This window comes from Trichoderma camerunense (assembly GCF_050948025.1).
Source record: "Trichoderma camerunense strain CBS 138272 chromosome Unknown V8C40scaffold_1, whole genome shotgun sequence".
Classification (NCBI taxonomy): domain Eukaryota; kingdom Fungi; phylum Ascomycota; class Sordariomycetes; order Hypocreales; family Hypocreaceae; genus Trichoderma; species Trichoderma camerunense.
In genome coordinates, this window is record NW_028145369.1 from 2702672 (window position 1) to 2722745 (window position 20074).

Consider the following 20074-nt stretch of genomic DNA (forward strand, 5'->3'; position numbering starts at 1 on the left):
CTTTAGGGGCTTATCAGGGACGGGAAGAAGTTCTGCAGGGACGGGACAGAGAGAGCGGAAGAGCCTATCACAATGTCTCACTTTGTAATCGTACCTGTCTCGGATGGGTGAATGAGAGTTTATATACCGTTGAACATTCATATCTCTACTGAGCATCAAGTATCTTATACACACTCACAGTTGTATGTATACAAAGACATGATGTAAGTTGTGTGTAAGAGACAGTATCTGCACAGGTCTCTCACACACGGCCCAACTCGCCCTTCGCTGGTCATGCTCCCCCCTTGCCTGCCCGGTGGTCGGTCCTGAGGACAAGAGATAACGGCGCTGGCTTGTTTCTGTTACGTGAAGTTACGCAACTAGCCCTCCGACACCTTCCTCTATCAGTGCCAACAGGAGTCTCGACCCGCTCGCGCCGCCGTGCGTCGTGACCTCATCCCCACCCAGTGGCCGGAATCCATTCCGGCCACCGGGTACTTAGGCGGCGGCGCGGACCCGGACTGACGATGAGAGAGCCCCGAAACTCTCAGACTCTTCAGAGCAAGATTGACTCTTTGCCACCTCTTCTTGATACCACTTATTCTCTTTCTTTGGCTTCGCTGCCCTGAAGACTGCGCTCTCGGTCAGCCGTTATACCACTTACACCACATCACTTACACCATCAACCACTTACACCTTTTTTCACATCACCTCACACTACCTCACATTACCTCACATTACCTCACTACAACATCATCATCCTACTCCCATCTTTATACCACTCTTACACAATGGGTTCCCTCTCAACAAGCACGCCTCCCTTCGAGGTCCTCACTGATGCCCGTCCTGATGACAACTCCCTCCCTGCCTTCTTGGTGTCTACCACCAGAGGCTTTCTCCCTCGTGCAGACCCCATCGTCACCCTCCCCAAGGAGTTTGAGCCTCTCGAGTCCATCCTCCAGCGCATGCCCGTCAAGACTCTGTCTGGCGAGCCCGGCCTTCTTGCCCATGGCAAGCTTGGTGATGAGGTTGACTCCAGCTTCCCCGACCTCACTGATCACATGGATCTCTACAAGGACAACCTTCCTCTCATGAATGCCTTGTACCGAGACTACTCTTTCCTTGCCTCAGCATACCTCCTTGAGCCTTGCCACTTGCGCTTCCTCAAGGGTGAGAGCTATGGCTTGGGACGTCAGACTCTTCCCAAGAACATTGCTCGTCCCATTGCTCGATGCGCTGAGCTGTAAGTGACATATCGTATCCGCAATGTTAACAGGGCAAGCATGCTAACCTATCATCACAGCACTGGCTTCATGCCTTTCATGGAGTATGCTGGCTCTTATGCGCTCTACAACTACCGTCTTGAGGATCCCGCTAAGGGTTTGGAGTATGACAACATCCGTCTCATTCGCGCTTTTGAGCACGGTCTCGACCCTACCTCCTCCGAGGCTGGCTTCGTTCTTGTCCACATTGACATGGTCAGAAACTCTGGCCCCCTCGTTGCGGCTACAGTCCGCTGCTTAGAGGAAGCCTCCAAGGCTTCTTCAGGCCCCGCCAGTATCGAGCAGCGCAAGTCCTTCAACGAAGGTCTTTCTGAAATCGTCACTTCGATGAAGAAGATCAACGCCGTTATGGAGACCATGTGGGGGAAGTCTCGTCCCAGAGACTACACCAGCTTCCGCACCTTCATCTTTGGCATCACGGCCCAGTCCATGTTCCCCAACGGTGTCGTCTATGAAGGCCTCTATGATAACAAGCCCATGTCCTTCCGAGGCGAGTCTGGCGCCAACGACTCCATGGTGCCCCTCATGGATAACTTTTTGCAGATGCCCATGCCTGATACTCCTCTGACTGCCATCCTCAACGACTTCCGTGAGTATCGTCCCAGCAACCACAAGACCTTCTTGCAGTACGTCAAGGGTCGCTCTCAGGAGCTGGATCTCAAGAACTATGCTCTCGGCTACAAGGGCGAGCCCGAGTCAGAGGAGCACAAGGAGCTCCTCCGCCAGTCTCGCAGCCTGTGGATCCAAATCCTCAACGAGGTGCGAGACTTCCGCTGGCGCCACTGGTGCTTCGCCAGAGAGTACATCCTCAAGCAGACATCTCACCCAACCGCCACCGGCGGCAGCCCCATTGTCACTTGGCTCCCCAACCAGCTGGAAGCCGTGTTGGCAGAGATGGTGGACGTGCACGACAGGACCAAGGGCCAGCACCAGAACGGCCTGGGCAAGGTGGCCGAGGAGATTATGGAGGCGGCACTGCGACAGAGGGATACCCTGCGGAAGGAGGTTGACAAGTTTTGCGCTGAGAGAGGCGTCGCCAGAGGGTAAGGGAATTTGGATTATACCAGGTTGGATTTCTTTGAGTGTTTGAGTGTTTGTCAGGGATTGTATGATAAGACGGCCATGTTGGTTGTCGTTTCCGTATCTGGGTTCATATGTGTAAGCTGGTAGTAAAAAAAGATTGAACTTGCGTGTCGTTACAAATGCTGAACTTGTGATCTTCCTCTGTCCTTTTGCGTAGTGAAATAAGCACTTGCTCCTAAATCGCCTAACACGGATCGCCTTAGCAATGCACCTATTCCCAAACACACCTAGGACATTCACCATCAACAAACGCATGTGGTTCGTCCAAAAACCAAAGGTCGGCACCCGGAAAAAAACTCTCCCATTTGATAAAAGTGTCTCGTGAGTCTTTAGGCGGGGGGAAGCACCAGGACAGACGCCCGTTCATGCAACAATAAATGAAGTCGCATCCACAGCACGCCCCGGCTGCATCCACTCACGCGAATCCAGCCTTTCATCCACAATCAGCATTTGATCCTCTTGATGGGAAGAGAGGGGAGAGCCAAGAGGCCGAGCTTCCGTCGAATTGAGCCCCAAATCTGACCGAAGCAGAGCCCATTCATTCTCAGCAATGCCAGCGTGACTGACTTGCTCACCGCATCCTTGGCTTCATTTGGAACGCCAGTGGATGGGACGGATTCCATATGCAACCTTCGGCTTTATTTCTTCCTTTATTCCCTTTTGCAACGGTGCCCTATTTCTCAATGAGGATGCAGAGCCCGCAGATGGGCGTCGCGGCATGCATGGATGAGCCGGCCGGGCTGATGTCGGGGTCCCTCTTTACATTAGCCTGCTGTCGTCCATGAATCCTTGCACGACAGGGCCACAAGGCTGGCGCGCAACAATTGCTCACGTAGCATTTTTCATCTCTTCCTCTTTCACCTCATCTTTTTCTTCTTCTTGCTAGTAGAAGCTCTCTCTCTTTCTCTGCTGGGAGGATCGACCTGAGCAGAAGTGAGAATCGCATCAAACCCACAACGAGCAAAGGAAAAGGATGCCCTTGTCGCCCAACCAACGATGAGGCTCCTCCTCATCCTCCCGCTCTGCGGCCTTGCCATTGCCAGCGCCGCCAGGGACCGATACGCGGCTCTGCAGATCGTGCCTGATGGACTGACGCCGCGATACTTTGTCGATAAGTCGCATCCGCTGTTCAAGCGCGAGGGATCATGCGGCGACAACGCCCACAGCTGTAAGACGACTCACTCTCTGTCTCCGGTTTCACCACCATTGGCGTCGCCGCCGCTTTTGGATGTTTTCTCACAACTTCGCATTGCTAATCTTATTACACAGGCCTTGACATTGGTCACGGCGACCGCTGCTGCAACAACAACAGCTATTGCTACGTAAACACCTCCGACGAGCCCAAGTGCTGCGCAATCGGCCAGGCCTGCACCTCAGACAACCCTTGCCCGGCCACCGCCGTCCGCTGCTCCGTCACACGCACAGTCACAATCACATCCACTGCATCTACCGCCACCAGAACGACTTCCAGAGCGCCCGTCGTCACAAGGACAACCACCACCGTCCTCACCGGCTGCTGCGGCCGCGCCTGTCCCCAGACGAGCTTCTACCTCTGCGCCCCCGACCTCGGCGGCAACTGCTGCCCCTTCGACTCCAACTGTCAGGCCGGCGGGCACTGCGTCTCGACGAAGACCAGCCCGCCTCCGGGCCTCACTCCCGTTGCTGACGGATGTACTACTGGTCAGTTCCGGTGCTCGGATGGTAACGGGTGCTGTAATAACGGCCAGGCATGCACTTCGTTCGGCGGATCGGCCTACTGCTCCACCGCAACCGGAGGCCCGACCAGCACCCTCGAGGCGGGCGGTGATGACTCCAACTCCGGGTCCTCATCGTCCGGGGGTCTCTCTCCCGGCGCGGAAGCGGGTATCGCCGTCGGCGCAGTGGTCGGTGGCGGCCTCATCGTCGCGGCCGCCGTGTGGTTCTATCTCACAAAGCGGAGAAACGCTGCAGAGCGTCGTCGCGTATACAACGACGCCTCCCTAACATCCGGAGGCGCAAACGGTGCCGCCCCGGGCGATATCCCCATGGCCAATACACAATTGTCGCCGCAGGCCCAGGCGGCGCAGCGCTGGACAATGGTCTCTTCCGTCACGCCATCCGGCGCCGTAACCGACGCAGGCACAGTCAGGTCCCCGTCCTCCGCCCCGGATCCCGTCGAGCTTGCGACGGACCAGCGGATGGAAGTGGAAGGCTCCGAAGTCTTTTCGCCCAAGTCCGGCGTCAGCAGCATGGCTTTGGCGGATATCCGAGCGCCTGAGACCATGGACGGACGATTCGAGTTGCACGGGTCGGACGGGTTATGGCCACTCCCTTCGCCAACCAGCCCCTTGCCCAGTCCCCCATTAGCCAGCCCGCCATTGCCCAGTCCGCCATTGGACAGTCCGCCATTAGACAATCCGCCATTGCCCAGTCCACCATTGCCAAGCCCGCCAATGCCGGATCATGATCCAAATTCTCACCTAGGCCATGAACAACAGCCTTGACAGGAAGAGAAGGCCTAATGATTAATGGAGAAAGAGATGTTTTGAGGTTTAAATGCCCTTCTATTGAGTAAAACGCCTAGCCTGGTAGTACACAACACCGTCCAAATTCATATCTTGAAGACTCCTCCCATCATAATGGGAGAGAACAAGAACGCAAAAAAATTGAACAAAAATTCCTTGCATGATTCTTTTTCATGCTCGCAGCCATTGATGTAAGTGACTGCAGATCCCAAACGCCACAAACCCCCAAACCCAATAGCGAGGCTAGCTCGGGGTATAAAGAAAAGAATAGAATGTGATGTGCTGAAGAAAGTTGCTTCAGGGGAGGTTGTGATGGTAGTCAATGAAAAGCAAAACCGAAAGAAGAAGAAAAAAGAAGCCCAAACGTTTCCTTCAGCCCTTGTCCATTGCGTCATATGCTAGTACCAGACTCAGCATACAATACCGCCAAAAGGCGCGCAGTTTCTCAGATCCTTGACCAAGTCTTCCACACTACTAAGATGGCGACTCAGGAGCTGCTGCTTCTCCGCAGTGGTCAACGTTATGACCCCGTTGCTGTTAGCACGCTTGCGGCCGTTTCTACCGTCGACACCATAGCCGCTGACAAGCTTCGAGGGGCTGCGCTGGAAGACAGATTCCCGCTGGTCAGCGCGGGGAGGCGAGGGTGTTTCGGGCATGAGATAGAAGTAAAGGAATTCGACAAGCTTGAGCTTGACCTCACGAGAGGTAGATCGCGATTTGAAGAGAGATGTAACGGTCATGAGGCCGTCAAGTCCTTCGAAAGTTCGTGTGTTGTTAGGGGTGTCGATGAGAGCGACGACGAGAGTCAACAGGGTAGCAGACTGAATCGCCGGGCAGTTGTAAGGTTCGAGGAGATCCAACAAGAGCTAAGAAAGAGAAAGATATGTGGTCAGCCTGGGGCATTCGTCATAGGAGCCTTGGGGTTCATGGCTTACATTCATATTTTGTTCCCGCGCAAACAGAGATTTGCTAGGAGGGTGCAGCAGAGTGACGCCTTGAATGAGGTCAAGCGCACTGAGAATGAGTAAGTCATTCTGGCCGTCGCTGCCCTTGGCCATGAGCCTATCCAGCGTGCTGATCAGGCGCATGGCAACATTCCACTCGAATCCCTCCTGCAGCTTGAAGAACTCGCGAAAGGCCGGGTCCTGGGTGAGCTGGGCGAGATCCTTGCGAGGGGCCACGGCGGAGGCATCGTCATCATCGTTGGGCACAGTCGAGGACAAGGAAGAGGATCGTCCTCGCCCCGAAGCAGCGTTTGACAGGCAGATTTGCGCCAGTAAGCCTTCTACCTGGCGCAGACCCTTTCGGATCTTGGGTCCATCGTAGGAGGAGAGGTTGTCGAAAGCGAGTGACAGGAGAGCTTCCATTGGGGGCGGGTAATGGTAATCTCGGTAATCGATGGCGGCGGGTATGACTATTTGGTTAATAAGGACTGGCTGATCCTGTGTTGATAGGGAGGAACAACAACAGCAAGAATCTAAATAAATTGGCGAAGAAATGAAAAACAAGGTTCCTCTTTTTTTCTTCTTTGTTTGCTTTGTTTATTAGTGGGTGGGGAGGTGGGATGCAGTTAATTTTGAGAAACGAAGGTATTGGAGTGAGCTGTTCTGCTGGCAAATTAGATGCCAGGATATGGTGCGGTGATGTCAATACACGGCGAAAGAGAAAGTATAAGGCATCCAGGTTGGGGGTATCAAAGGAGGAGTGGCAGCAATGGCATAAAAAGAGAGAGAGAGGATCAACAAGCAGGGAGAGGTGATGCGAAATGCAACTGCGTCAATCAATGACAGTGCAATGACAAAAAAGCAAGGCATCTGCCGGGAGGTTCCAGAGGGCTGGTTCAGCATCATGTGGCTGCCGCTGCTCATTTCCCCGGCAACGGCGAGCAATCCAGGGAGACGGGGAGCCTTACGGAGGTACAGGCACGCACGAAATCGAGAGTTTAGTGGCCTACAGGCGGGGTGGCAGTGATTAAGCTCCACTGTGGTAGCCGGCTAGTGCTTCGCGGGAGCGCCGAAGGGACCTGGCCAGGCTCTGAAACTTGCAGTGCTTGCAGCGGATAACGGCTGCACGCCATCTAACTCGACGAAAATTACACTGGACCCCTGGACCTTGTCAATAGAGGTGCCCGGTATGATTCGACCAGAACGATTTGATTGATGTCTTGGAAGCTCAGCTCAGCCCATGACTGGAGATTGGATGACTAACATTAAGATTGTACTCCGTACATGCGAGGATCCAATTATATCCTCCGCCGCCAATGGCAGTCGCGAAGATGTATTTCAAGAGTACTTCGGCAGGCGGGCTTTGCCGCGGATATGCAACTATTCCGCAACGCCCGTATACCTTAAGCTTAGAGCTGGTTCCTCAACTCTCAATGTCTCCATCACAGACCCTAGGCATTTTTACTAATAAGGCGCATGCATAATCAGACTGCAGCACCCGAACCGAACTGGCAAATCAAGGTTATTCTCATTCAATCATGCAATGGCGTACGAGTTGAGCTTAGAGCTGAAACTTAGCCCCAGCACGTCACATGCTGGTAAGGTTCAATATGGATCGATTCCATCAAGTCCTGCTTGTGATAGTACTCCATACTGCTCGCTTCGCAGCCCTGCTCCACGTTTTGGTCGATCTAATTCTGCACCAATTGCCTTATGACGCGTTTACCCAAGAACCCAGTTGACATGAAGAGCCCATCCCTTCTTAAGACTAGTCGGGACGGGTGTTGAAGTGGACGCGTAGCATCAAATTGCCTCGATTGAGTTAACAACTCTTGATATGGACGGCCTTTGGTAACTGCCTGATACTATCACAAGCACAAAGTATCATACATACGTACTTTCGCTCCGCCAATCGACTCAACTCAACGCTACCTAGATAGGCTGCCATTAAAGCACTCCAACTAGCTAGGCTACAGTCCGTTACGCCAAATCCTCTCCATCCTGACGCGAACTCCTCATCTCCAGCCTTGCCGAACCACGTACGCAAGAAGCTCCGAGGGACAGGCAGCACAACTCGGCTCGGCCAACTTCATCATCGAACCCGGCAAACCGGCGACCATACGGCCTTCTGGTGCTTCCCGAAGCTCTTGACTGCAGCCAACATGCATAAACCGCATCCCCGTTCTGCAGGTTCTGCAGTCCGGCGTCGTTCTGATAGGGCCGCGGGCAACGCTGTCAACTATCATGTCTTCTACTAATCACTTGAGCCCCGCCTGTACACATATGTAGTCCAGTACGAGCACTCGTAGAGCTCCGGTGAACCAAACTTGCGGTATGCAAATGCACATGTACTCCGCACCTTCGACTTGTTCACCACCAAGACCCCGCCACTTCCAACCAGCTCCACGGCCCTCAGCTGGCGCCACAGCAGCACCTGCAAGTATAAGACCATAATCCGCCTCTGGTGAAAAGCGATTCCAATGCAGTCCGAATTCACAGTCTCCCCAGGCGCAATCCCTCCCAGGACATCCAGCAGTCAGTCTCGGCGACAGCGTCAGAGCCAGAGCTTCACCTTTACAAACGCCTTTGCCTCGTCCCTCCCCCGTCTGGAATCTTCCTCCAGTTCCGCTGCCGCTTCCGCTTCCGGCTCTGCTGCCGTTGCTGTTGTAGAACCCCTAATCGAGCTCCAAAGCGAAGCCGAGTGGCTTGACCCACGCTCCAAGCTAGGGAAACGCCCAGAACAAATGGCGAAGCGGCCCTTGCACCCTCAGCCTCCGCCCCGGAGAAGCTCCAAGCGAGTAAACTACGGCGAGCTCAACAGCACCAACAACAACCTGAACATCAACAGCAACGGCAAAGACGACATGCAGCACCAAATCAACCCCTCGGCGCCTCCCGACGTCGCGCGCTTCGCCCACGATGACTTTGACTTTCGCGGCCGCGGCACTTGGACCGAGGACAAGGAGCACATCGTAAGAGGCCCGTTTGAGTACTCCACCAGCCATCCGGGCAAGGACTTTCGCTCCCAGATCATCGCCGCCTTCAACGCCTTCCTCGACGTGCCCCCCGAGAGCCTCAAGGCCATCACGAGCGTCGTGGGCATGCTCCACGAAGCCTCGCTGCTGGTCGACGACGTCCAGGACTCCTCGGAGCTGCGCCGCGGCTTTCCCGTCGCCCACAACATCTTCGGTGTCGCCCAGACCATCAATTCCGCGAACTACATATATTTCGCCGCGCTGCAGGAGCTCGTCAAGCTCGGCAACCAGAACGTCATCCAGCTGTTCGCCGAGGAGCTACTCAACCTGCACCGCGGCCAGGGCATGGACCTCTTCTGGAGAGACACCCTCACCTGCCCCACGGAAGATGATTACCTCGAGATGGTGGGCAACAAGACCGGCGGCCTGTTCCGCCTCGGCATCAAGCTGATGCAGGCCGAATCGACCACCAACGTCGACTGCGTGCCCCTCGTCAACATCATCGGCCTCATCTTCCAGATCCGCGACGACTACATGAACCTGTCGTCGAGCGAGTACAGCCATAACAAGGGCATGTGCGAGGACCTGACGGAGGGCAAATTCTCCTTCCCCGTCATCCACAGCATCCGCGCCGACCCCGTTGACCTCCAGCTCATCAACATACTCAAGCAAAAGACCACAGACGTGCAGGTCAAGCGCTACGCCGTCTCCTACATGGAATCCAAGGGCAGCTTCGACTACACCCGCCAGGTAGTCGGCACCCTCATCGAACGGGCCCGCAAGATGGTCGCGGAGCTGGACGATGAGAACGGTCGAGCCGCTGGCATCTACAAGATTCTGGATAAGATGACCATATCGTCGTGAGAGGGGGCATGGTCTCGTCATTTTTGCGAGATGGAAGGGGTGTTAATGATGTACACGAAATTAATGCAGGGAACAGCTACAACGCATCGGCGCCATAGCGAGGGGTTTTATGACTTTTTTATTTTGTTCTTCATTTGCATTTGTTCTTCTTGATTTTGTGGGATGGGTAAGAAATTGCATATCAATCAGCTCGACCTGATTCTCTAGCGTAACATAGGTAGCGGCAACATTAGCCTGTACAATAAGCATCATCATGCATTTCAGCAATACAATATCACACTGGACGTGTATCAACTTTGCTTCAACAAAAGCTGGCTGGCTCATGTGAATATAATAAAGAATAAAAGCTAACCCAAAACCCTGCTAATCCCATAAAATTAATAAAATGCTATTGTGATCCAGAAACAGCCGCTGAAACCTTTCTCTTGACCAATCTCACCCACCGCCTCCGTCTCCATTCCCCCTTCTTGCCGATACCATCTTCGCCTTCTTCCCAGCTCATATGCGCCCCTGCCCGAGTACTCGCCTTCTCGGGTTGGTCGACAACACCGGTGCGCTCCTCGCGATCGTTGAAAATATCGTACACCCACCGCTCCCCTTCCGTCTCGACCTCGACCCCCGTAATGATGCGCTCCTCGACCCAGTCTCTGCTCCAGAGATCCAGAGCCCACTTCTTCTCGCTCCACTCCCAGCCTTCCGGCGGCATCACATCCTCGAAGAAGCGTGTGCCGCGTGGCCGCTCGCCAGCGATGCGAGGATGCGACAGGGGATCGTACGGCGACGGACAAAAGAGCCAGGCCTCCCACTCGCCCGCCCCAGAGGCCTTTTGCAGCTCAAAGATCTCCACCTCGCGCGTCTCAGGAGCCGAGTCGAGGATCACGTCGGTTGCGATCCAGTCGTCCATCCACGTCTTGGCCTTCTCCTCCCTAGGCTGGATGTGCTCCTCGCGCGTGGCAGCCAGCAGACGAGAGACGGCGGGATGTCCCGACCCGATGGCGGCCCATCCACCTACGAGGAAGACAAATCTCCACGGGATCATGTGCGCGGCAATGGTCATGAAGACGCCCGCCGCGAAGAGGAAGAGAAACACGGCCGAGGAGAGCGCCTCGTTGCTGAAATTACTAATGGGCACAAGCAGCGCCACCACCATGTCGTGTCCTTGAGTGAAGTCGTCCATGCAGTTCTGTAAGTCGCCCATGTTTCGGAAAAAGTCCTTGCTCAGCTCCTTGGCAGGCCGAACTGTCGCTGCCGGTGCCAGTGGAGGTCCCCGTGGAGAATAGCCCATGCTCTGCTCGCTGGACAAAGTGCCTTTTGGCGGTGCTGGATGCCGTGCTAGAAATCCCGGGATGAAGGCGCCTAAGAGAATTCCCACAATGGGCAGCACGCATAGGAGATAGGGGTCGAGGCAGACGAAGGTATATGTGGCGAGTAGAGAGAGCGTGTGAGAGGGCTTGCGCCAGGATAGAATGCGCGTCATCCGGGCCTGGAACTTGAAGACTACACCAATACGGGCGTTGAACCGTCGGAAGTTGTTGGACATGGTGGTGAGATTGAAGCCAGGCCGCTGCGGGTATGCCGCACCGTCTGACGATATAGTGACTTCGGCGACATGGCTGTCTTCATCCGGGATGACTTGTTGAAGGAGTCTGCACGATACAATATTAGCATCGCCGTTCTCGTTGGCCACGACATACACACTTTTCTACTAGGCGATCCTGAATGTTCGCCTTCTCTCGGAGGGCCGCAAGGCCACCCCTCAGACCGGATCGCTGAGGTGATGCCGTAGATGGATCGAGTTCCGCAGGTGCCTTGCGCTCAGGCGGTCGCTCCGGCGATTCATCGCGGCCGGCGGCCATGAGCTCTGCCGCGAAGTCATCCATGGCATGTGATGAGCTGGGCTAGTGCTGCCGCTTTCCTTAAGACTATCTCATGTCGCAGACGATGCGATACGATGGAATGATGAACGACAAGCGATAGCGATAACTAGCAGCCAGGAGAAGGTTGAGGTTAAGCTCGGCATGTGACGCGCGAGGCGGCAGGCGATGATCTCACTTCTGTGGCGTAGCGGCGCCACACTTGTCCAACCCAGATTTGGGACGGCACTTCACACGCTCGCCTCCAGAGCTACTGATTCGCCGGCCGTTAATTCTGGGGATTGCGAATAGCGCTAGCCGGCGGCCGCTAAAAGATGAAGGGTTCAATTGGTAGCTCGCCCTGATATGCAGCGTAGCATTAGAAAGCACGCACACACACAATGTGCTCAATCGGCTTTAGGGCGTTGCCTTGACAACTGTGACCGGTTTACTTCGGATACAGCAACCACAATGCTTCGAGATGAAGCAACGAATTATTCATGAACATTGTATTTTGACCAATACGATGAATTAGGAGACAAACAAATTAACAATACGCGGAACTCGTATCGTATCGTACTGTACACAGCTCCAACAGCAATGCCATGCTATGCCATGCCCACCCTGTCCGGGCATGCAGTATTATGGAGCTGATCTGAGCAACTTGATAGGACCCCAAGGCGGTCTACAGGGCTCTCACCGCAAAGAGCTATTTACGTCAAGTGATATATGCACGGCGACGGTTTTAGGCTTGGTGGATAAAGGTCAACCGTTGCTATGGCTCCATCACAACGATACGTGGCGGACCGATGACACAACTGTGCAGAACGGTCTTGTGGATGCTATGGAGCAGCAATCAATCTTTGGGATCTGGCCGTGTTCCCATGTCGATGCTCCGCACTTTGCGTCGAGTCCAAAGCCCGGCCTTGTCCTTGTAGTCCTTGTAGCACAAGCAAAATGTGCCTACAACACTCCGTATATGACGGCGACTTAACCTATACGATGGTGGTGAGTTCCAACAACGAGAGCCATCAACGACTGGACCAGCAATTGGCTGTCCGGCGTCTCCCGCCACTCTGCCATGACAATCAACCGGAGCAGGATGACAGTGGCAACCCAATGCGGCCCATAGGGCACCCAAGTAATACCCAACAATGGAGATGCATGGACGGAGAGGAACCCCAACGTGAGAGCTTCCGTACTAGGAACGGAGCACTGCCAGCTGCACCACTCTAAGTGTCTGCAAGATCTGACAACCTGCAGCCAATCATGGCACCACTCTGCAAGCCCCAAAGCAGTCCCATTGGCGCGTCAGGAAAGCCGGAGGGCGAACAAGAATCACTAACACCAAGCAGCGGGCTGCTCGAAAACGGAGACCCAAGGCCATTTCCTAAACGGGACACGGCACACAAACAAAACACATCGAGAGCTGAATCCTTGCAGCGGCAACTGCAGCAACGGCAAAGCAGCACGACGGGATACCTGCATGCTACCTGCGCTGCCTCTGCCAAGGACACTGTCGGCACCTGTATGCTGCATGTACCTCATTAGGTTGGCTGCTGGCGTTGGCATTGGCATCGTGGGTGGACGGGCATAAGCGAAGCCCTCAAATGTCGCCTGTTCTAATAGGTTGCTGACCATTCTTGGATTGATGCAATACGTGGACGCACCTGAGTCGGCCAGACGAATGTGCGGCATTCATTCTGAGTGAGTACATACATACATGACAAATAGGCAACTATACGTAGGCAGGCAACGGACCATGGTGATGAACCGCATGACCTGCGCGTGGTGATGATACAACCGAAGCATGTGCAGCAAGTCTGCAAGGGCTGTCTTTTCTCTTATTTTGTTTTATTACACATCATTTGATTGTAATGGCACATCGTATTATGGAACACGGCTTAATTGATAGAACTCTGCTTTATGAGCAACGAGAGATCGAGGAGTTCGAAAGGGAACATGGAGGGGTTGGCAGTGTGGAGATGCCCAAATGATAGGCGAGATAAAGCGAGCAAGATGAAGGAGAAAGAAGCCGGCATTCTCCTTTTTCAGTGCCACGCAAAAACCACAGTCGTCATGGGGTTGCTGCTTCGTACTTGTTGGACCTCGATTTGGACCGATGAGGCGGGCGCTTAAGCAAGGTTGGAGGCCAATTGAGGGCAGTACCCGCTTTCACGAGTGGCGTAAAAATTCAAGAAGAATTGAAACTCTTGAGGAGAAAAGGAAAAAGAAAAGAAAGAGAATAGTGCCTAATGAGATCCGATGCGAAAAAAGCAAAGAAAAAAAAGTGGGAGTAAACGCAGCCTTGGCAGAACCCCGTTCGATCATCGTTCTTGTTTCGTGTATTGGCTGCAATCTACAGGTCCGGTGGGAGTAATTGACGGGGGGCCGATTGTTCATCAGAAAACAATAAAACAAGGGGAATAATATTAAACAGAGGCAAAAGTGAGATGGGATGGAGCTGAAATTGATATAAGGCTGTTTCATGCTCCTCATTTTATAAAATGGAGTTTTTTGATGCTCAAGCTCCCCGTATGTAGCATCTGGCATGGACCTGGAGTAGCCATGTAATTACCCATGACGCCGCCGTGTAATTAATTACCTGTAATCGTGGCCGCCACCCAAAGCATATTGATTGAAAAGCACCTTGAAACAAGAAAGATTGAAACCTTGAATGATGAACATCGATCAAATAAGAGCACAGGTGTGCATACTACTAGGCGTCTGAGTTCAATTCTAGGCTTCAACACGACCTGCAGACAATCACACAGCACTGCCTGGCAGGTTCCCCCCCAACCGCAATCGATGCTGTGATTGATTTGATCGTGCTTCCATGTCAAAACAACCGTCTCGCTGTACCGGTACCTCGCCCGCTCGTCTCTTCCCCTCGCGCTACCGCAGTGATACCACCCAAATCCTCACGCGCGCTCCACATCACGAGGTACCGGAACCTCCCCACCCACACTTTTCCCTTGGCTGCCCGTCCAAGCACTAACCGCTAAGTGGCTACCGCGACTCAGGCCCTGGACCTGACCGACCTTCTAGCATTCAGCGGCCTTGGGGCTAGTGCGGCAGTTAGCCACGAGCGTTCCTAGGCTTGCTAGGTGCTATACCTGCGCTGTAGCCAAGGTCAGGTTAGGTGGCCCTGTCGCCCCAGAGCCTGAGCCCAAGGGCCACTGAAAGCGTGCAACCCCCGATTCTCGCAAAACAACCTACGACCTGGGACGCTTCTCCAAGCCGCCCCTTTCGTTTTTTTCCCTTTCGCCTCACGCATCGTCGGCAATCCGTATTCCCTGGAGGCAGGCTGCCGTTGGCGTCTCGCAAGCTTCCAACCAGACCCGCGCTTGCCTTGCCTTGCAGCCACAGCCAGAAGCCCAACAAAGACCAAGGCCCGGGTCGGGATGAGGTAGCCATTCGCACGCTCTCAGCTCCCTGACCGGACTGAGGCTTGACGCTCCCAGCGAACGACCCTCCACTCTTCGTTGTGTGCCAGAACGCAGCCGCACACCTGCATCGTCCGCTCCCGCTCGCGACACTGCGAACTCTATGACCCTTAAGCACAAGGCGCCTGCTGGGCCTCGACCAGCAAACACGTCACCTCGCCTGTAAGATCTCGAACTCCCGCCGACGGCCCTAGTAATAGATGTGAGGAGAGGAGAGGAGTAGAGAGGAGTAGAGAGGAGAGGGAGAGAGGCCTCGGCTCGTCATTGCACACTCTCTCCTTTAGGGGGACAAGCAACGGCCTGGGTGAAAAAAAAGAAAAAGAAAAAGGCGAATAAGAGTACTGACTTGATGCTACGGCAACTGTAGAACATATACCAGATCATCCAGTCGTGTACCGACGGCGACCTCGAGGAGCAACAGCTCGATATCCAATTCTCCAATGCTCAGCACGACATCATCCACCAACCACACTCACTTTTCCTACGGTCGAAATGGACAGGCAACCCAGGCAGAACAAACAATCACCACCACAGGCTCTTACGATTTTCTACCCTCTGTGAGCTTCGACGATCTCCACACCAGCATCGAATCCGCCGGCTCTAGCACTGAATTCCGCCGCAACAAGTATCCTTCTCCAGCGGCGTCACGCAGTGACGTCGAATCTTCGTTAAGCATGGCCGATAGGAGGATGTCCGACAAATCGGCCGCTAATCCCAATGGCAGTGCTACGCGCGTTGGTGTTTCGGGCTCGTCTTCGCGAGCCACGAGGTCGGGATCCATCCTCCACAGGCCAAGCGCGTCGAGACAGAACAGCGCCTCATCCATCTCAACCACGTCCGGCTCCGTCGATGCTTCCACGGCGACTATTGGAGTACGCACCCGCCGCTCGAACCAGTATCCTCCAGTCTCTGGTTCCAATGCCGCTGCTAAACCCCCTCGAAAATCTATTGGGCCTGGCGTCGTTGCCGACGCGGAGACGGTCACGCGGAGCTCCTCGAAACGCCGCCCCAGTCTCTTCTCAGAGAGGACCAGCGATATGACCAGAGCCTCCCTTGATATAGCAGATACAACCCGCACCTTCGCCACCACCGCTAGGAGCGTCAAGGCGAAGTCGGTGCAGCCCTCACCGGTGGTCAGCCAAACAAACATTTTAACTTCGCTCACGCCGGAGCAACTTCGCCCTGCTCCCAAATCGCCGCGCCCTGGGAGCAAGGGACTGACGCCATCATCCTCGGGGCGGCGGGCATCCGTCATGCCTACGGGCCATGCCTCTCATGCAACCGGCCTAGGTGCCCGAACCATCAGCCCAACTGATACCAGAAGATTGAAGCGTATGTCCATGATGCCACAGTCCATGAGCTCAAGCCAAGTTTCAAATGTGCCAGCAAACCCACCGGTTTCGATGGAGACGCGAGCCGCCTCTAGATCGCCGTCAATGATTCCTAGGAAGGCTTCTGCCACGCCATCGTCGTCCCGGACAACGCCAGATATTAGCAGAAAATCGTACAGCTCTGGTCTTTCCGTCGGTTCCACCATTAGCTTCAACACCGTGAGGACGTCTACTGGCTCTCTACAGCCGCGCATATCGCAGTCATCCTCCGTATCTCGACTACCCGCTCCAAAGCATACTGCTACTCACGGCTCATTGCCCTCGGGTGACGAGGAAGATGTGCCCCCTGTTCCTGCAATCCCCAAAGCTTTTGAATCTCCAAAGGACAACGAGGCCGATGCATACTTTTTGGCCAAGAAGAAGTCCAGCCTCGGTACTCTCGACAGCATCACAATCAACCTTGGCACCAGCAACTCTACCACGAGCGTCGCGGCCCCAGCACCCACGATGGAAACGGTCAAACTGCAACGTAAGCCGAGCGTCAAGACAGCGGCATACGCGCCCGCGATGCCGAGAGCCGAAGAGAAGAAGAACACGCAGGTGAAGAAGAGTTTAGAGCCTCTTCGACTGCCACCACTGAACCTTGGTCCTTTGAATATACCTACATCAGCCAAAGTGGCCGCAATGCAGGATGAGCGAAACATGAGCCCACCGGCCTCACGGCAGCTTCCCAAGACGCCAACGACTCCGATGACAGCATCAAAGAGCTCATTCTTTGCAAAGACGCGCTATGATGATGCCATGGAGCCATTACCGCCCATTAGAAGCAGTACTTCGGCACACCGAACTCATCATCGCAGAACCCCAAGCCCGCCAGACGCGACGACCTCTTCTTCGGACTCTTCCTTGGTTTTCAAAGATTTGAATACCACCAAATCGAACATGACTCCGTTTTTGTCCTCATCACTCCCCAAGAACAACACCACACAGGGATACTCGAAGCACGCTAATGTCAATCGAACACTGTTTGATGACAAAACTCCTCACCAGAAACCTGCTGGCCCGCGCCCACCGAATACAGACAAGCCTGTACCCAAGTCTCCTCCGCCGAGTGTACCTGCTGAGCAACCTCAAACGCCTTCTTCGATGAGCACGCTCAGAAGGAAACTTAGCTTGTCTTGGAAGAAGGGCAACTCGAAGGGAGCCATTGTTCCGCCCCAGGATGTCGTAGACAAAGCGAAACAAGACAGTAATCCGCCTCCTCGAATACCCGCATCTGCCACAATGAACTCCCTTCCAACCGGGAAGCATTCTGGTCCGAGCGCATCTGTTCCTCAGGGACTCTCCGAGTCGAAGAGAAGGAAAAGCTCCGCTGGCAGCATGAACGCTGCCTATGTTTCCCACGATAGAACTAAGAGTGACCCGTGGACAGCTAAAAAGGATGCCGCCGCCGCCGCCGATCCTACAACCATGCCTCCGGCGCGCAACCCTTCGGTCATGGCCAAGCTTATGAGACCCAAGACTGCCTCAAGCGCCATGTCCAGTTCAACCTCGTACGTTGCCGAGATTGACAAGGACGATGTCATTGCCGAAGAAGAGATGCGCAAGTTGGGATCCCGGCGCAAGGAGACGGAAATTGCAGCCAGGACGCTCGATGCCTTAAAGAAGAGGGCTTCACCTAAGGAGCGCGTTGGACCTCACGAGGCGATCCGCATTGCCATGCTCAACATTTATGAGCGTGGCGAGATTATCGACTACAATGATGTGTATTTCTGCGGCACCCAAAACGCCAACAAGGTCGTAGGTGACCTGTCGTCAGACGCCCCGAACTTTGGCTACGACGATGAGCGCGGAGACTATTCGATTGTAATTGGCGACCACCTCGCATACCGCTACGAGGTTATCGACGTTCTTGGCAAAGGAAGCTTCGGTCAGGTCGTTCGATGTATCGACCATAAGCTTGGAGTTCTCGTTGCCGTTAAGATCATTAGAAACAAGAAGAGATTTCATCAGCAAGCTCTTGTTGAGGTTAACATTCTGCAAAAGCTTCGCGAGTGGGTGAGTATATATCATATGAGCATTATGAGACATGCTTCCCCCTAATGAATTTGAGTGACGTTTTGCTAATCAACTTTTGTTTGCAGGATCCTCATAATAGACACAGCATGGTAAACTTCACTCAGAGCTTCTACTTCCGTGGTCATCTTTGCATTTCCACGGAACTTTTAGACATGAACCTCTACGAATTCATCAAGGCCCACTCCTTCAGGGGTTTCTCATTGCGGATCATCAGACGCTTCACAAAGCAGATTCTCAGTTCTCTGATTATACTGAAGCAGAAGAAGGTTATCCACTGCGACTTAAAGCCGGAGAATATTTTGCTACGCCATCCTCTCCACGCCGAAATCAAGGTCATCGACTTTGGTTCCAGTTGTTTTGAGAGCGAAAAGGTCTACACCTACATCCAATCACGATTCTACCGGTCACCCGAAGTCATACTGGGTATGACCTACGGTCTGCCCATTGACATGTGGAGTGTGGGCTGTATTCTGGCGGAGTTGTATACTGGTGTGCCCATCTTCCCTGGTGAGAACGAGCAAGAGCAGCTAGCCTGCATCATGGAGGTTTTCGGCCCCCCTGAAAAGCACCTCATTGAAAAGAGCACGAGGAAGAAGCTCTTTTTCGACTCCATGGGCAAGCCCCGACTGACAGTCTCATCCAAGGGCCGCAGACGGCGCCCCTCATCCAAGACTCTGCAGCAGGTGCTGAAGTGTGACGACGAGGCGTTCCTTGATTTTGTTGCCCGGTGTCTCAGATGGGACCCTGACCGCCGTCTGAAACCTGAGGATGCTGTCAGGCATGAATTCATCACGGGAATAAAGGTGCCCACCCCTATCCCCCGCTTACCTATGCGCGAAGCATCCCCGGTAAAGCGCCACAACACCATCTCGGTGTCTCGTCCTTTGCCCGATCCGCCTGGACTTTCAGGCAAGGGAAACTTGGGTGCCAGCCCCGGTAAGCCAGTCCCCGTCTCCATGCGTAGAGCGTCAGGAGCCACGGCAGCCACCACAGCAAGCCTCAACCGGCGAACGAGTGCCGGACCCGTGAGCCAGGGGCTGACGGGTCTGACTGCCACATCAAGCACCAGCAGCTTGCCGCGGGCTGCGGGCCGAATCGTGAGCGGAACCCGGGACATTGCTGCCGCGGGCGCAACTGCGGCTATGAATCGACGAGCTTAGGACCATTCTCAAGTGACTCGAAGAAGAAAAAGTGTGTACGAACAATAACATATTGGGAGTTTAAGAGGGTCATTCGCATTTTACATTGATGATCACCATGACTCATTGGTTATTCGCTTGATTTTTTTCCATTCTATTTTTTTCCTATTTTTCTTTGCATTAGGGTTGGGTGAGATGATACACATTCCACTGTTGTTCCGGTCAACCAGACGAGCCACACAAGTCCCGGTCTTGGAGTTTCCCATTCTGGCAGCTGAAATTTTTATTTTTTCTGTTTCTTTTACGACATGAAGGAGAAGGGGAGATGAAGGGGCGACGTGGGAAAAGACTATTGGGTTTAGTGGGCTCACGAGCGTTGGTTGGTCGAAGGAGAAGTGTTTTGTTCAACCAATTTGGAGGGGGAAGATGAAGAAGAAGAAGAACAATAAAGGGAGGCATGATTTTTTACGTCGTTCTTGTCTAGTATAGCGGCTCTTTTTTACGTGCTTGCTGGCAAATGGCTTTGAAAGCGTGCCGAACATGTATATTCTTTTTTCTTGTTTAAGACTCCCTTTTTTCATTTGCCCTTCCATT

At 54.0% G+C, this 20074-nt stretch overlaps 7 protein-coding genes across 7 annotated transcripts; 4 read left to right on the plus strand and 3 right to left on the minus strand.

The window, feature by feature from the left end:
• The first annotated feature begins 533 nt into the window (after positions 1–533).
• Positions 534–2451, plus strand: V8C40DRAFT_230932 (uncharacterized protein). The gene is made up of 2 exons (XM_083212823.1): positions 534–1222; positions 1283–2451. The coding sequence occupies exons 1-2, from the start codon at positions 771–773 to the stop codon at positions 2307–2309; spliced, it is 1479 nt and encodes a 492-aa protein (XP_083079491.1). The 5' UTR covers positions 534–770; the 3' UTR covers positions 2310–2451.
• A 704-nt stretch (positions 2452–3155) lies between these two features.
• Positions 3156–5036, plus strand: V8C40DRAFT_16373 (uncharacterized protein). Its single transcript, XM_083211505.1, has 2 exons — positions 3156–3513; positions 3615–5036. The coding sequence occupies exons 1-2, from the start codon at positions 3342–3344 to the stop codon at positions 4826–4828; spliced, it is 1386 nt and encodes a 461-aa protein (XP_083079492.1). The 5' UTR covers positions 3156–3341; the 3' UTR covers positions 4829–5036.
• On the minus strand, positions 4697–6762 carry V8C40DRAFT_230938 (cell division protein Cdc14). Its single transcript, XM_083212824.1, has 2 exons — positions 5785–6762; positions 4697–5715 (listed from the first exon to the last, which is right to left on the minus strand). The coding sequence occupies exons 1-2, from the start codon at positions 6214–6216 to the stop codon at positions 5260–5262; spliced, it is 888 nt and encodes a 295-aa protein (XP_083079493.1). The 5' UTR covers positions 6217–6762; the 3' UTR covers positions 4697–5259.
• Positions 6763–8054: 1292 nt separating this feature from the next.
• Positions 8055–9952, plus strand: V8C40DRAFT_230939 (isoprenoid synthase domain-containing protein). The gene has a single exon (XM_083212825.1). The coding sequence runs from the start codon at positions 8274–8276 to the stop codon at positions 9630–9632; it is 1359 nt and encodes a 452-aa protein (XP_083079494.1). The 5' UTR covers positions 8055–8273; the 3' UTR covers positions 9633–9952.
• V8C40DRAFT_230940 (integral peroxisomal membrane peroxin-domain-containing protein) lies at positions 9764–11632 on the minus strand. The gene is made up of 2 exons (XM_083212826.1): positions 11331–11632; positions 9764–11278 (listed from the first exon to the last, which is right to left on the minus strand). The coding sequence occupies exons 1-2, from the start codon at positions 11510–11512 to the stop codon at positions 10021–10023; spliced, it is 1440 nt and encodes a 479-aa protein (XP_083079495.1). The 5' UTR covers positions 11513–11632; the 3' UTR covers positions 9764–10020.
• A 3739-nt stretch (positions 11633–15371) lies between these two features.
• Positions 15372–19501, plus strand: V8C40DRAFT_260787 (DYRK family protein kinase; the record flags this gene model as incomplete). The annotated part of the gene is made up of 2 exons (XM_083219178.1): positions 15372–18320; positions 18407–19501. The coding sequence occupies 2 exons, from the start codon at positions 15372–15374 to the stop codon at positions 19499–19501; spliced, it is 4044 nt and encodes a 1347-aa protein (XP_083079496.1).
• A 101-nt stretch (positions 19502–19602) lies between these two features.
• Positions 19603–20074, minus strand: V8C40DRAFT_16438 (uncharacterized protein). The gene has a single exon (XM_083211518.1). The coding sequence runs from the start codon at positions 19937–19939 to the stop codon at positions 19703–19705; it is 237 nt and encodes a 78-aa protein (XP_083079497.1). The 5' UTR covers positions 19940–20074; the 3' UTR covers positions 19603–19702.

Excerpts from the sequence above, each read along its gene's own strand:
- V8C40DRAFT_230932 (XM_083212823.1), top strand. The coding sequence starts at position 771 with ATGGGTTCCCTCTCAACAAGCACGCCTCCCTTCGAGGTCCTCACTGAT. Across the intron at positions 1,223-1,282 it reads ATTGCTCGATGCGCTGAGCT|CACTGGCTTCATGCCTTTCA; the intron begins GTAAGTGACATA and ends CTATCATCACAG.
- V8C40DRAFT_16373 (XM_083211505.1), top strand. The coding sequence starts at position 3,342 with ATGAGGCTCCTCCTCATCCTCCCGCTCTGCGGCCTTGCCATTGCCAGC. Across the intron at positions 3,514-3,614 it reads CGGCGACAACGCCCACAGCT|GCCTTGACATTGGTCACGGC; the intron begins GTAAGACGACTC and ends CTTATTACACAG.
- V8C40DRAFT_230938 (XM_083212824.1), bottom strand. The coding sequence starts at position 6,216 with ATGGAAGCTCTCCTGTCACTCGCTTTCGACAACCTCTCCTCCTACGAT. Across the intron at positions 5,716-5,784 it reads CGCGGGAACAAAATATGAAT|CTCTTGTTGGATCTCCTCGA; the intron begins GTAAGCCATGAA and ends TCTCTTTCTTAG.
- V8C40DRAFT_230939 (XM_083212825.1), top strand. The coding sequence starts at position 8,274 with ATGCAGTCCGAATTCACAGTCTCCCCAGGCGCAATCCCTCCCAGGACA.
- V8C40DRAFT_230940 (XM_083212826.1), bottom strand. The coding sequence starts at position 11,512 with ATGGATGACTTCGCGGCAGAGCTCATGGCCGCCGGCCGCGATGAATCG. Across the intron at positions 11,279-11,330 it reads CAGGATCGCCTAGTAGAAAA|ACTCCTTCAACAAGTCATCC; the intron begins GTGTGTATGTCG and ends TGTATCGTGCAG.
- V8C40DRAFT_16438 (XM_083211518.1), bottom strand. The coding sequence starts at position 19,939 with ATGCCTCCCTTTATTGTTCTTCTTCTTCTTCATCTTCCCCCTCCAAAT.